This window comes from Aspergillus udagawae (genome assembly GCF_001078395.1).
Source record: "Aspergillus udagawae IFM 46973 DNA, scaffold_2, whole genome shotgun sequence".
Lineage (NCBI taxonomy): Eukaryota > Fungi > Ascomycota > Eurotiomycetes > Eurotiales > Aspergillaceae > Aspergillus > Aspergillus udagawae.
The window spans coordinates 3762168-3776949 of NW_025091265.1; the positions used below are offsets into that span (position 1 = coordinate 3762168).

The window sequence follows — 14782 nt, forward strand, 5'->3', positions numbered from 1 at the left end:
GGGACTGGCCCCTTTGAGCATGATCTACGAGGTCGAGGTCGAGGGAAATACGGAATACTTGTTCTGTTTCGGTCTAGAGTTGTTGCATCGGGGGTCTACAACTGGGTTTGCTTGCAGACAATTACGATACCTCGGCAATAGCACAGCCATGCGTGGACAGCTGTCGATCGATGCTGGTAGTCATTACGAGAGGGAGCAAAAAAGTTGCGGAGCGAAAAAGAAAGCCGAACGCGGGGGTCGAACCCGCAACCTTGAGATTAAGAGTCTCACGCTCTACCGATTGAGCTAGCCCGGCTGCTCTTGTTGGGATGCGGTCTTATTTTTGCTACACAAGGACATAATAGCCGTCCATTGTAGTCTACTCTGTGATTAATTTAGGCCAACTACTGTGAAGTAGTGCCCTTGCAGTTTGATAGTGGTAGGTAGTCTCATGTTAGGTTATTATAATATCAACCACAATGTATAATACTTGACCTGTGTTAAGCATTTATATTTCACTCTCTGGCTGCGCTTGCTGCGCCCAAGAGTCACTAATTCTGAGAGGAACAGGGAAAATTGAGTACAGCCCTAAGGAGCGCTAGTCATCTGTGATGGCAGCAGGGGTCGTCACAGACAAGAGGATATCTTTCCTGCCGCTTAAATGAAGGAAGCAAAATCCATCTACAATGAACCTAATTGAAATGAATGCTTGACTAGGCCGGTGCGTGCCTTTGCCACGGCCTTTGGCTTGAAAGAAAATGCCTCGATTTACTTTGTACCAATTCCCTCTGTTTCCAGATAAACGCGCTTTGATCATCAAGTACGCCCAAGCTACGATAAGACCTTGGCATTAAATCAAGCATTTAACCTGCGTAATTGGCATAACTGGTGGATGGGTTAGCCACAAAGGCTCCCCTGCGTACCGACTACATAGTGTTGCCTCCCTGTGGAATAAACTACTGAGCTTCTTCACCATTCATTAGAGAAATAAAATAAAATACAGCCCACATATTAAACCTCTGATGCTGCCGTCACCTTATCAATACATGCTTGGCACCTGAGATTCCGCCTTAGCAACTTTCATCTTCTGTTATCCGTTCCCAATCAGAACACTATGGCGTCTGCTAATAATGAAAGCCCTACTAGACGGTGCACAATCATTGTGGTATGTACCAATAAGGCTATGACTTTTTGTATCCTTCTGTCTATGTTCGCGTTGCTTAGAAAGATTTCTAGACTAGTCCGCCTATATTTCCAGAAGAGAACCTCTCCAACTTCATCCACACTACTTTGATCACTGCCATAACCTCAGGTCAGCAACAGCCTACCGAGCATTGCACAATACACTACTGGGATTATCCCGTCACAGCTCAAAGTCGTCTGTAATGGTCATAACTAGATTATCTATAGAGTGTCTTAGCTATATTAAGGGGTTCCATGAGCTGGGAAGTACCTCAGTCTTAATCCTCCCTGCAGGAGATATATGACTATCTATCAATATTAATCTGGGAGACAGCTATTGCACTATGCCTAATAGGTAAGAATACCAAAAGTGATGAGGCAGCAATTCTCTAATTAGTGGGAAGGTTAGGGGAGCAGATCCACAAAATAATAATCTAATCAGATAATACAGGTGATGTGTCATTGGATCCAGACAGGGATTTGCTGGTTTTCTGTGCCTATGTGGTTAGAGGTACTGCGGACATGCTTCTTACAGATGAAGACAGTGTTTGGAGATGGGAGTAGCCCTCAAGGTTGTATCACATAGGATGGCCAAAAGGGGGTGGACAGAGATTATTGATCAAGCTGTAGATGGAGCTGTATGGACAGCAGGACGAAATTGTACACTTAGAGTTGAAGGGGTGGACAGAAGATAGAAGGACTTCATGTTTGATAGAGAAGAGTGTACTCCATGGATTATTCCTCCAAATTCTTTCAGGGAATGGGAGGGAAGGACAATGTACCTGATATTCTGGCTAGTGTCAGGAATCTGCTTGCTCAATGGTAACTGTCCAATAAAAACCCCATTCGTTACAAGCCGTATTAAACTCCAAGAATGGCATATTCCAGTCTCAGCTTGAGTCCATATGCCAGTGGGTTGAAGAAAACCTGTACAGAGAACAGCAAGCATACTCAAAGACCATGACAACGGCGTCCAGCAGGAGGATCATCAGGTTTATCAGCAGTAACTGTGAATGAGATTCACTCAATAACCAGAGTGTTGTGGACGAAGACGCAGAAGCCTGCTGGTCTCATATATATATATCCCTGAAAAATAAACTGAGATAAAAACTGATCAACTGAATTCGTTCCGTCACGTTGTATCCATTGACAAAAGAGGTAAGTGACTTCAGAGTAACAGCTCCACACAGGAGAATGGTTAGCAGGACCTGGAGACAAATAGTGTTGGTGATGATGAGTTAGAGGATCGCCCTAAGAATATTCGGCGGATGGAGGACGAGATGCAGTCAAAACCATAGCATGATTTAGTAGCCAGTCACCATTCAGTACCAGCCTACCAGGATGACGGTGATGGAGATGTAGGGAGAAATAGTAATCAAAAAAAAAAAAAATAATATAGAATGAACCCTACGTAGTTGACGGAGGCCACATGAGGATACAAGGAGACTCCAAAAGTAGGCTCTTTGGTAGCGCTTGAAGGTGGCGAAATAGAGGATGATGAGCTTAATAGAGATAAATAGTGTGTGATGCTAGTGAAAGCTATGACGAGAAGCTCCTGCGACTGGGTAAATGAACCCTGTGGCTTCACCAGCAGTCTGTGTAGCTGGCATCTGGAGTACATGATGCCTTGTGGATAATAGGTAGAAGATGATATCCTTTTGCTTTTAATGCAGAAAGAGAGGATAAGCATCTCTACAGCGCTGGCTAGGCGGGAGGGGTGTTTTCAAGCAACCTAGGGATTGTTTACTCCTGATCTGATGTAGACGGTGGCTCGATCAAGTCCATAGGATGAGCGAATCCGCTCTTATCGAAGCCAAATTCCCAGCTACGTCACTTTCTAGGACAAATCTAACGTTGTAACACTGGAAATCTCCCACATGATTCCGAATCCGCAGAAGTGATGATCAGTACTGTGTTGTACTGGACATTCGTGAGGTAATGTCGATCGTGGATACGAGGGTTGAGTCATTCTATGATACGAACTGAAGCGACTTATTCCGATTAACACTCCCAACATGCTAAGTCGATCCCGCCCGCATCCGAGCCACAGGTCAATATAAGGCGTTTGAGAAGGAACTGAGCAAAGGTGACTCCCAGTATCTAACACATCTACTTACAGCATGCTCTTGTCTGAACCTTGGCGACTAGGCCTGACCAGCCTCGCAATTGGTCTTAACGCCGCGACGGTGCTTGTTCATACTTATTACGGGTTTGACATAGCCCTACCACAGTTGGCGTCGCACAAAAAGCCGCTGTATAATGTCATTGGGGTCTGTTTTATCCAGCTAATGCTCCTTCCTGTCATGTCTAGTAAGTACCAAATTTGATATATACGTCAAGGATTGCCTTCTTATGGGCATACAATGGGTTGGATAGTGCTAACAATAGACATAGGCATTCTGCAGCTAAAATGGCTGCAATATGGCCTAAATTGTCCTTATGATAAAGTATTGCTGACTTGTTATGTCCTTGGGCACCTGGGATTTGGCGGCTGGTACTACAAACTGGGCGCTAAGAAACCTCTGCTTTCAACTGTGGTGGCTCCAATAGCAACACTTCTATGCGTTCTCTAAAACTAGAGACAATATGCATTTTTCAAAAGGCATATAACATCGCATCATCAGTGGTTTTACCAAGTACAGCGCCCACCAATTATGCACTGCTGGACTGTGGACTATGGCATTGTACAATAGTTCTGTTTGTATATATCGAGAAGTTTCCCTAATACTGGCAGGTTCTTGCTATTCTCCTCAAGAGTGCATGAAACCGCCAAGGCCGAAACTAAATAGAACTCGCAACTTCTTCTGGAAAGTGGAGTAGATATTAGTGCTCGAAGTATAGGCAGGACAGCGTCGCTTCACAACCCTGTAATGAGGGAACACCCGTCCGTGACGCAGAAGTATTGAGGTCCACTCTACGGCTGGCTGCGAAGGTTCACAGTGGGATCATTCTAAGAAATATGTTTTGCTTTTCAGAAATCATAGGATCGAAAAAGAACCTGAAAATATGGTGACAATGGTGTCGGGGCCAAGTGGTTCTAGGCGACAGACATGAGCGGGAAGTTGAACAGCTCAAGTCGGGAAGATGCATACGTTTACAAGCTGTTTGGAGGCTTGCTCAAGATATGATGATTGGAAAGCTGCCCTGAGAACGTTATTCCGGAGCTCATGACATCAGAAGCACCAGCACTATCCGGGTTGGACGGAAATGGGAGGCAGTTATAGCAAGCAAAACCTGCAAAGTCCTTGAGGCCATCCATCGGGTTCTCTCGGCCCACGTCATAATGTATTGTATACGTGCGTTGGATCTGTTCAAACGTTGCAACTCCATTGAGGAGCCCCTTAACACAATGTGTTAGTCCAAATCTACATGCATAGACTGGCATGCCTCTATCCCAAGATGCCTGCCATTCGCGGCTTCCGTTCCTTTCCTCAGTGCGAGTTTCCTTTATATTATGTATATTATCATGACAGATTGTGCATGAGACTAGAGACCTTATGCTCGAAGCTAGGCTACTATTATACTGGGACGGCAATCTGTTATGCTCGAAATGACGCTTTCACCAGAAATATGGATGTTCACCGTAATTTTTCAGAACACGAATACTGCCCCGTTGCCTTTTGACATTGTTCTTGACAGTACCGTCTCTCGGCGAACAGTCTCATGGTTCGGCTCCGCACTATTCAGCAATGATAACCGGAAGACCATACAGGTCCGTGGGGAAGCAGCGTCTGCCCTCTCCTACCGACGGGAGAGGCCTATCCGGTGCCGAAACTGTCAGAGATAGATATGGACACAGACAGGCACGGTGCCCCAACCCAACACCACACGGAAAGTGCGCAGGTCCCCTCTAAACCGATGAATGCGAGTCAGATACAGTGAGGTGCGCAGCGTGCGGAGGGAATCCTCCGGTGACCCATGCCGATTGCACCAAGCGCGAGGAGAGACTGTTTCAGATGATGTGCCTCTGTTGTCGTGGGAAGACAAGGACAACTGGGGATGAAGCTTTCGTCTGCCCCTTTTTTCAATATTCCTCAGGGTCGTCAATACAAGTAGTGACGGAGGCAGGACCCAACCACTACGGAAGGCCTAGAGTCCCACAAGTCACGGCCCACACTCAATAGGTTCAGCATCCGGGTTCTCGGGATTATACACGATGATTGACGCCCGCCCCGAAACCCCCGGTTTGATCCGTTTCATGTAGAATACAGACACCGCAACACCACTTGCCTCCGCCATTTTGCGCAGCTGCTGCGGTTGTGTTGGACGCGCAATATTGCCAACATACGTTGGATCGAGCAGGCTATGCCCTTCCCACGGTCTGCCTTCAAACTTTAGGACGATGTCTTGCAGAAAGGGGGCGTGCTGTGCACGATCTTTAAGATAGTCAGCGAGTGCATCGATGATCGCTTGCATGGAATCTTTGGTTGGGTTTGGGTTATGCCGGGCAGCAGACGATTCCCAAGTCACTGTGTTGTCTACCAAGCATAGAGATTGAAGACTCGGGGGAATGAGGTCAGATAGTCGTTTGCGCGGATGCCGCGAGAGATCAAAATTACCCAGGAGTAATTCAGTCGGTATGTCCAGGCGCTTGAGGACGTGAAACTCCTGCAGCGAGCCCATGGGAACTCTCCCTGCTAAACTGAGCGGCAGGGAGAAAACGTCGCAGTTTTTCTCAGTCCATCGCAGGTCAATAGTTAGTTCCTCAAGGGTATCTGCGGCGGGTAGTAGAGCGGAACAGAGATCTGCGAAATCGATCTTTTCTGACTCTTCGGCTGCCGAGGTGTGACGGAGGAAACCACAGTGTAGCACTTTGAGTCTTGGTGCTAACATCACCAGCTTCTCCACATGCTTCGGATCGATGTCGCACCGGTAGAGGCGGAGCGTCGTGAGTGATTGGGACTGCTGCTTCTGGTGCAGCTCTTCTTTGAGCGGGGGCCGTGAGCAGAGGTCGGGCCCATGAACAGTCACAACCAGTTCCTTCATGGACGGAAGGAAGAAGCATGGGATAATCTGGTCAATATTCGCCTCCAGATCCAGAACATCGTAGCCATCAACGTTATCGCCAAATTTAACATATCTCAAACTGCTGAAACTTCCTTCGCCACGTACCATAATCAAATGCTTCAAAACCATTCCTACGAACGCGGAACCATCCACCAGACACAGTGCCAATTTCAACGACTCCAAATTCTCAAGCTGGGAAAGGACCAAGGCTATCACGGCGTCAACACTACTTTCACTCAGCGCCGTATACCACCGATCTTTCTGCGGGAACCCCATCGTCGTTATCAAATCCATTGCTGCATCGATGGTTTTGAGATCTAACGATTCCGGTACCAAGTCCTCCAAGTGGTCTTCCATGTCCGCCAAGGAGTGGTTGTCTAGATGGACTCTCTTGATGAGTCGAGCCAGCTCTGGATGCGCTAGGAGGGTGCGCAGGAGGAGAGTAAGAGGTGGGTATCGTGGTTGTCGTCCATCGTGGTGATATATCCAGTCGATATCGGAGTAGAGGAATCGATTAGACAGATGGTGGAAAGATCTGGACACAAGGGAGAGGGAATGAAGTGTGGTACAATCACATTGTGCCAGCATCAGGTGCAAAACTTCAGGGGGTAGATTGGAGAGGTGAGCCATTTGGAGTTTTGAATAGCGTCATGTGCCAGCCAAGTGTCTAATTATGTGGAATTTTTTTACTTTTGTGTGTGCTGCAAAATACGAGATGGAGAGCCAGTATGCGGTTATAGTTCTTGGATCCAGCATCATGGGGGACAGCTGATATTTATATAGTCCAACCTGGAAAATTACTGTATTGTACCTGAATTGGCGTCTGGGCACCTTTTTAGTGCAATGGTAAGGTTAGCATATATCTGGGCAGCGAGATGAAGACTCCACCTGCGCAAGCCCGAGCCACGTCTAGTATCATGTTGAAATATTATACCACTGTGAATATGGATATGGAAACCCTAGACTGACGAGTACATCATCATCGTCCGGAAACCCTTTGGCTTAGTGGTATTGTATTTTTTACTGATTATAGCTGGATAAATAGGTTGAAGGAGTTGGGGGCCTGGAAATAGATAACGTAATGTCGTAATCCACCACCAAGCAGATCACCTCTTTGAGTTCAACCATACTCAAGCAACACGAACTAACTGCACACATCCGTTTGCAACTACATACAACCCCCTGGAAGGACTGCGCCGCCCTTGTTTGCTCCAATTGTTGAGCTCGAGGGCCTCAGTCGACGGTTTAGCTGACGCCCACTTAGCAGCGAGCAGATCTTGAAAGTTATGTACGATTCGCACAAGATCATACCCGAACGGCGGCCTCATGGGTGCTATTCCCGTCGCCAGCAGAATACAAAGCGTGCAGAGTGCCGCCGCCAACGCACGGAGAGAACATCGACGGATCCAACCCGACGCCTCTGACGGCAAGGACGGAGATGTCGTTGTGGCGGCTTATGACCAACTGCATCCGGAGACTCTGAGTGCTCTGAATGTAGCGGAGCAAGAACGTGAGTTCGTCCTTCCCGTACGATAGTTGGGCGTGGTGCTGCGCCGGGATCCAGGCGCCGGGCTTCAAGGACACGGGTGTGGGCTTCATGGCGTGGGCTATGTTTCAAAGATCTCACAACTGAGAACTATAAATCCCAGACTTCGGTGCAGCGAAGGTGCCTGCTGAGAGCTACCGGATGGCCGCGCCCAGCGTTGCTGAGCTTGATGCTGCCTTCGATAAGACCAACATGGCGCTCGCTGCTTGAGCGACTGAGCCACGATGCCTGTGGAGGACAGTGAAGCTGGTTAAGGGATGCATGCTGCGTATTGTACCTGCAGCTCTTGCTATCTAATTTAATAAGTACTTTTTGCTTTCCACACCACTTTCATACCCACCCCTGACAGTATAATGATTCCCATAAACTAGCAACTACTTCATAATGTTGTGAACCGAGGCCTTATCAAGTAGACAATAGAGCTTCGTATAAGGAATCTATTCTGTATAGAAGCAGATTGATTGGAAATCAATACGATGTTCATCTCATTTATAAACCCTCAAGTCTTCAGATCAGAATAGTAACAAAATTAACGTTCTTCTTATATCAAATAGTATCGAATACATGTCAAAAAAAAAATTAAACAGATGGTGGAAAATTAAAGTCGAAATGACCCAAAAATTGTCCGCTGGTTTGTCTGCCAGAGCGTGTTATTGCTGCATAGACTGATCTTGTTTCTGTATGCCATCGAGGACTTAAAGCTCAGCTACTTGTCCATATTGATGCTATGAGATTACCCAGGCGCTTGGTTTCCTGCATAAGTTTAGTGGCTCATGCCGCACACTTTCTGTCACAGAGAATCTGCTTCAGATCCATCCTTGCTCCACCAGGCGTTTTGTTTGTGTCTGAACCTAGGAAAGGCGAATACGAATAGTATATAGATGACTGTCTACTCTGCCTCTTGGAACTAGCACTCTCCATCTTTAATTCAGGAATTCTTCTACAGATGAGTTGCCATAGCCTATATAGACTGCCCGCATTTATATCATTATAGATTGAAGGGCTCTGTCTAGCTTAGCATAAACTTCTGTAGTCTTCTTAGATGGCATATTTATAATCCTAAAGAGTGTACAATTTCAGGTGTCTTGTTGCCAGTTTCATTCCTATTATTCATAAGCCTGTGCTTTCAGCTTTCTTTCAAGTGCTGACAGTGGTTGCACAAGGCCTTCCTGCCTAGGGGCAGTGATGCCGGTGTCTACTTGATATTTCATCCTTTGGTATTCCATCATAGCCTCCGTCCTGTGGCCTCTTTGCTGCCTTATCTGCGAGTCCACTGCCCCCCACTTCTTTGATAAGCAGGGGTCCAGTGTACTGCAATGTGTACATATCATCTCCAGAGTTCGTCCCCTGTCTTGATGATATGCCGATGATCTGCTTTTCTGAAATTTGTGGACTGTCCACTATCGTAGCCATCACGCAGCAATTGAATCACGAAGCGAGGTACTTTGGGAGATGTCTGGTGGTAATCACCATCCGATCGCGAGGTTTCCAAGTAGGGATGACGATAACGAAAAGTACATTATCTCGGCGATCAAAAAAAGGTTCGCAGTTCACCGTCCAAGGCTCTACACCCCGCCACAGCGATTGCCCTAATCTGCCTGGAAAGCCACGAGAAATCCAAAATCCTCACCCCGGTAAGACAAACACCTAGATCTGGCCTCGTCCATACCGGGCCTAGCATTCTACCTCCAATCAATAAGCCCGTGAAGTTGCCGCACGCAGATGTAGCAGTACCCTCATATGAGGCCAACAAGGAAGTCGAGGACGTGCCATCATCACAGATTACACTGGGCCCGACGGCCCCTAAGGTATCAAGACATCCTCAGGCGCCCCATGGGCAGCAGAGCCCCGGTAACACCATTGCCCAAGTGTCCTTGAGCGATCTCCACATAGCGGCCACGCCTGTAACCCATATGGGACTGATGTTTGTAAGAAAATATATATGGAATTTCCATAAATGCCCTCCAAGTGCTGGAATATAGCAAACATGTATTTCTGACGTGAGCAAAACTACTCACTAGGTCTTAGTTATTGAGTTTTCGGTTAAAAGGGTTTGCTTATGAGGGTACGAGTCGGCTCAATAGACCATCCGAACTATGACAGCGCCGAAGCCGAGCGCGATGGAGGTGGCGGATACGATCCGCTAAGCCGGCCTTGTGTTCCTCCGAAATATCCCTAACTGCACATCGATCTCCAGAAAATAACTGTTCTGCCTTAATCTCAGCATGACCAACTCGACGAGAGAACGTCATACTCTGACTCAACGGGGCCTGCATTCCTCCGCTTAACAGACCGAGTTGCTTTTTGGGCAATTTCGACTACTGAACGGGATGGTTATATCAGTTACCTTGCTGCTCTCAACCGGCATCATGGTGGGACTAAAAGCAAACGAGAAATTTCCTGATTCCTTTATTTGACAGACAGAGGGGGAAATATTCATCTTCACGACCCTACGCGTACAATGGCTGAAAAAGATGTTCTGCCAGAACGCAATGGCTTGGATGAATCTGGCCAGGTTTCACCAAACGGGTCTAAAGACCTCACGCCAGGATTGCCCGAGTTCACGCTTGGCAGGCGTGGTATCCTGGCCTTCTTTACGCTATCGGTGTTGACCTTGATGGTTGCGCTAGATGGTACTTCTATCTCTGTCGCTTTGCCTGTACGTGTGTCGACTACCCTGGATGCGCATACTGAGCGCGGACGCTGACGAAACTTGCAACAGACCATCACGCAAGATTTGAAAGGAACGGCAATTGAGGCATTCTGGAGTGGGACTTCTTTTCTTTTGTGCTCGACAGGTACTGCGTTCCAGTTAATGCCCTCCATGGCACATTTCATTGATCCCTCCCGCAGTCTTCCAACCAAACTTCGCCTCTTTCTCAAGCATCTTCGGTCGACGACCGCTCGTGCTAGTTGCTCTCGTCTTCTTCTTCGTGGGAACAATTATTGCCGCCGTAGCCAAGAATTTCACCTACATGCTCGTGGGCCGATCGATTCAGGGCGTGGGAGGCGGAGGACTGATCGCCCTCAGTGAGGTGATTGTCACTGATCTCGTCCCCTTGCGCCTTCGAGGCCAGTATTTTGGTATATTGTCCGCCATGTGGAGTGTCGGTTCAGTCACCGGGCCTATTCTTGGAGGCGGATTCTCTCAGAACGTCAGCTGGGTAAGCCTCTTCCGGGTGTATGTACGAGATCGGACAAGTTGGACTTACCAAAATACCAGCGCTGGATATTCTACATCAACTTCCCCTTCATCGGAGTGGGAGCTCTTGCTATCCTCCTCTTCCTCAAGCTGAACATCATCCCTACTTCCCTGGCCGAGAAACTCCGCAAAATTGACTACGTCGGCACCGTCTTGTTCGTCGGCAGCGTGGCTTCGTTCCTGATTCCATTGACATGGGGCGGCGTTCTTTACCCCTGGGATTCATGGCGGACCCTTGTCCCTCTAATCATCGGCGCCTGTGGCCTGGCCGTGTTCGCATACTACGAGTCTAGGTTCGCAACGGACCCAATTATTCCGCCGACGATCTTCCAGAACCGTACCGCAACTGTATCCTTCATTGGAAGTCTTCTACAGGGACTCGTGCTCTGGTGCGTCCTCTACTATCTGCCATTGTACTATGAGGCGGTGAAAGAATACAATCCGATCGTTTCCGGAGTCGCGCTATTCCCGGAGTCTTTCACGGTAGCCCCTAGCGCCATGGTAGTGGGTATCCTCACAACAAGATGGGGCCATTACAGGTGGGCTATCTGGCTCGGATGGCTCCTCTCAACGCTCGGCGTCGGCCTCATCTGCTTCATCAAAGTCAACACGAGCATTCCCGCCTGGATATTCTTGAATATTGTTCCCGGAATCGGCCTGGGTCTGCTTTTCCCGTCGTTAGGGTTCGCAATCCAAGCCTCAGCCACGAGCGACACTCTCGCCATCGCCGTGGGCATGTTCAGTTTCTTCCGAGCCATGGGCCAAGCGATTGGTGTGGCCATCGGTGGCGTCGTGTTCCAGAACCGCATGTATCACAATCTGCTAAAGTACCCGGCTCTCGCGGCCAGAGCGAGTGAATACAGTCAGGATGCGGCGGGCTTGGTCCAAGTGATCAAAGAGATGCCCGCCGGTGCGGAGAAGCTGATGCTGCAAACTGCCTACACCGATAGCTTGCGTATTGTCTGGGCCGTGTGCTGTGCTGTCTGTGGGGTGGGTTTGCTGACCAGTTTGCTGACCGAGAGCTATGATTTAAACCGGGCGATGGAGAGCAAGCAGACTTTGCGGAATGAGAAGAATGCCACGTCGGACGCGGAGTCTGGCTAGGGGCTTGAAAATGGGTTAGATTCTTTGATGTGCTGATGTATAATGTTTAATTAGACCCTCCCAGCTCTCGTTCTATGATATAAGCTAATTGAGATGCAAAGCTGCTTCCTTTGAGGCCTCAAGATCTATTTTGACTCCGGGAGATAACCCTGGCATAATAAGGCCCCAATTGTATTGCAACCTAGATAGATTGATCATTTGCCCTAATCTATTTGTTCACGGCGCTCGAAAGCAAGGCTCTTTTGTATCACAACGCATGATAACACAACCATATCCCGTTCGTGCCTCTGTATTCACATTATGGGAAAGGGAAAACCAATGAGTGGACAAAAGCTTATACCAAGGCACCACCGCTAAAGTCAAATTTCTCAGACTTTTCTCCCGTGAACATGCACTCAGAGGCAGATATCTTGACACAGACTGTCGATGCTCTCCCCCTCTACTTCGAAATCGACATCGGACAGGAAATTGTATTGGATACCCCCATGAACCAGTTTCCGACAAACACGTTCCAGGAACATTGTTATTCCGAAGGCCTGTGCCTTAACCTTATCCTTCAGACCGTCGCTGGTAGTCACGTGCAACCGACACCAACGAATATGAACAAGGCACAGCATTCTAGATCTAGCTGTCCACCATCAGTTACGTTTATTATTATGCTCTGCAGCGCATGGACTACGGAGGGCAGCATAACCAGTTTTAGCACCTTCGAAACTCCTTTCTCTCAGCGCCACAGCTAAGACACTAATCCCAGCACTATGGTCCAGTTACATAACATAACAGACAATGTAAGATACATGGGTTACCGAAATGCAATTAATGCCCAATCTCATAACGAGGGCTGTCAGCCTAATAATATTTAGTCACTCGCTACCTCTAAAATAAAAAGGCTTCGCCGCTCTGTTGTCGAGCTTACTGTTCAGCCACGGTAGGCTGACAGGTAACATGAGAACGATTTTCTTTATCCTTAGGTCTAAGCTGTATGACCTGGGGCTATGCTTTAAAAGCCTCACTCTCTTGCATTATTTGAACCCAACCCTACCTCGTCACCTCAGAAGTCACACTCCAGTTTAATCGATTTCCGTCCTACCTAGTGCAGATGGATAGAAGCGGAGTTTCCCCCCTCACTGGCAGGATACATGGGCTGGCAGTTGGCTTCCAAACCTGCATTAGCGAGTCAGTGAGCGAAAGCGCACCAGAAGACTTCCCTCGAGAGTCGATAGACGACGATTGCGATTGCCAAATCTTGTTTGTCGTTAATCTGGGCATACGTAGGTATGAACGACATGGCTTACAGAGTTTCTAGATACTCAGAACGAGCACACTATGGAAGTTCTCCAACTGGACTGAAGCGCTCTTTCGATAAGCTTTTCAGTCGACTCCGAACACCAGCAGAGGAAATCTGGAAATCTCTGCCAAGTTTTGTTCTCTCTGACAGGGAGACTAAAAACGGCGTCCTCTGGGGATTTTGTTTCCTCAAGCTTCCCCAATACTATAGGGAAAATGTCCACATCGCCATGCACTTTCCAGCCTCTGGAGGTATGCCATGGGCCATTGTCCAGGGGATGGATAATGAGGAAGCGGAGGAAATGAAAAGCCAGCTCCAAAGTGACTCGGTCGATTTATTTTTCTGCCTAAGTGCTGTTCTTTTTGGATTTGTCGTAAAGGACAGCCGTACAATAAAGGAATGTGTCGACTCTGTCAATAATATGGGTACCATCTTCAAGCATCTGTCTGACGAAAACCGCGCAAGTTACAGTGACATCAGCAAGGAATTAAGCGTCACAATGGCACGCTTGAAGACAATTGAAGCAGGGACTAAATATATTCTAGATGTCTGCAACCAGGTTCTTCAGATTGTTGAGCCGGACAAAATTCATGAATTGTTCGGATGCAAAATACTAAAAAATGCTGCCACCGCACATCTTTATGATATTGAATCCATTCAAGCAGTTATTGAAGTTGATCTTAGGGTGGTACAGATATGTTACCCCTCTCTTACTTGCGCTATTATTTACTGATATCTTTTGCCAGGTATACAACATAATCTCTCAACAAAACAATATGATCAATATCTCCATCGCAAGAGCAGCTAGGCGTGATAGCTCGTCAATGAAGATAATTGCTCTTCTAACCATGCTCTTCCTGCCAGGCACATACATTTCAGTATGTTGAATGCTGCAAAATTAGAGACCTTATTAACTGACACCTGAATTTGTAGTCGTTGTTCGCAATGCCTCTTTTTGACTGGACCGCGATAAAAGGAGAGTCTGTTATTAGACCAAGGTTCAAGATATACCTGATTATAACGATACCATTGACTACACTCTTATTTGCCTTCTGGGGACTCCATGCTTATCGCTCCAAAGGACAGGCCTATGCGCGGGATGAAGAGACAGGTGAATATATTATTGACAATGATAAGATCAAGGTAGAGTGTGATGTGAGATACCCATGTTTGGTTGGAAGGGCTAACGTCAATAAATTCTAAGACGAACTGATCAAGAGCTATGACTCTTAGGAGTCATCAACTCCTTACTCTGTACTGCTCGAGCGACTGAGTTAATACAGGATATCGTTGAGCTGGAAAGCCGCAAGTTGCGATAATCTTGGGAAGGTGCATATTCTGCAATTAGGAACTTGGGGATCCGACGTCATAATATTGTATAATAGCAAGTTGATACGTAATTAACATACAATGTTACTCTCGTTCATGTCCTAGTCCCCAAAATGGAGTCTGGTGATGTTAACATATCATGATC

General features: G+C 47.4%; 3 protein-coding genes and 1 non-coding gene across 4 annotated transcripts; 2 read left to right on the forward strand and 2 right to left on the reverse strand.

Moving 5' to 3' along the window:
• Positions 1 to 222: 222 nt before the first annotated feature.
• Positions 223 to 295, reverse strand: Aud_003635. Its single transcript has one exon. It is a non-coding gene; the product is annotated as a tRNA-Lys (tRNA).
• Positions 296 to 5265: 4970 nt separating this feature from the next.
• Positions 5266 to 6798, reverse strand: Aud_003636 (F-box protein; the record flags this gene model as incomplete). The annotated part of the gene is made up of 1 exon (XM_043288584.1): positions 5266 to 6798. One exon carries the CDS (start codon positions 6796 to 6798, stop codon positions 5266 to 5268), a length of 1533 nt encoding a protein of 510 aa, XP_043144519.1.
• A 696-nt stretch (positions 6799 to 7494) lies between these two features.
• Aud_003637 (uncharacterized protein) lies at positions 7495 to 7924 on the forward strand (the record flags this gene model as incomplete). Its single annotated transcript, XM_043288585.1, has 2 exons — positions 7495 to 7678; positions 7818 to 7924. 2 exons carry the CDS (start codon positions 7495 to 7497, stop codon positions 7922 to 7924), a joined length of 291 nt encoding a protein of 96 aa, XP_043144520.1.
• A 2251-nt stretch (positions 7925 to 10175) lies between these two features.
• Aud_003638 (MDR family MFS transporter) lies at positions 10176 to 12020 on the forward strand (the record flags this gene model as incomplete). The annotated part of the gene is made up of 4 exons (XM_043288586.1): positions 10176 to 10373; positions 10437 to 10512; positions 10568 to 10878; positions 10938 to 12020. The coding sequence occupies 4 exons, from the start codon at positions 10176 to 10178 to the stop codon at positions 12018 to 12020; spliced, it is 1668 nt and encodes a 555-aa protein (XP_043144521.1).
• Positions 12021 to 14782: the final 2762 nt, after the last annotated feature.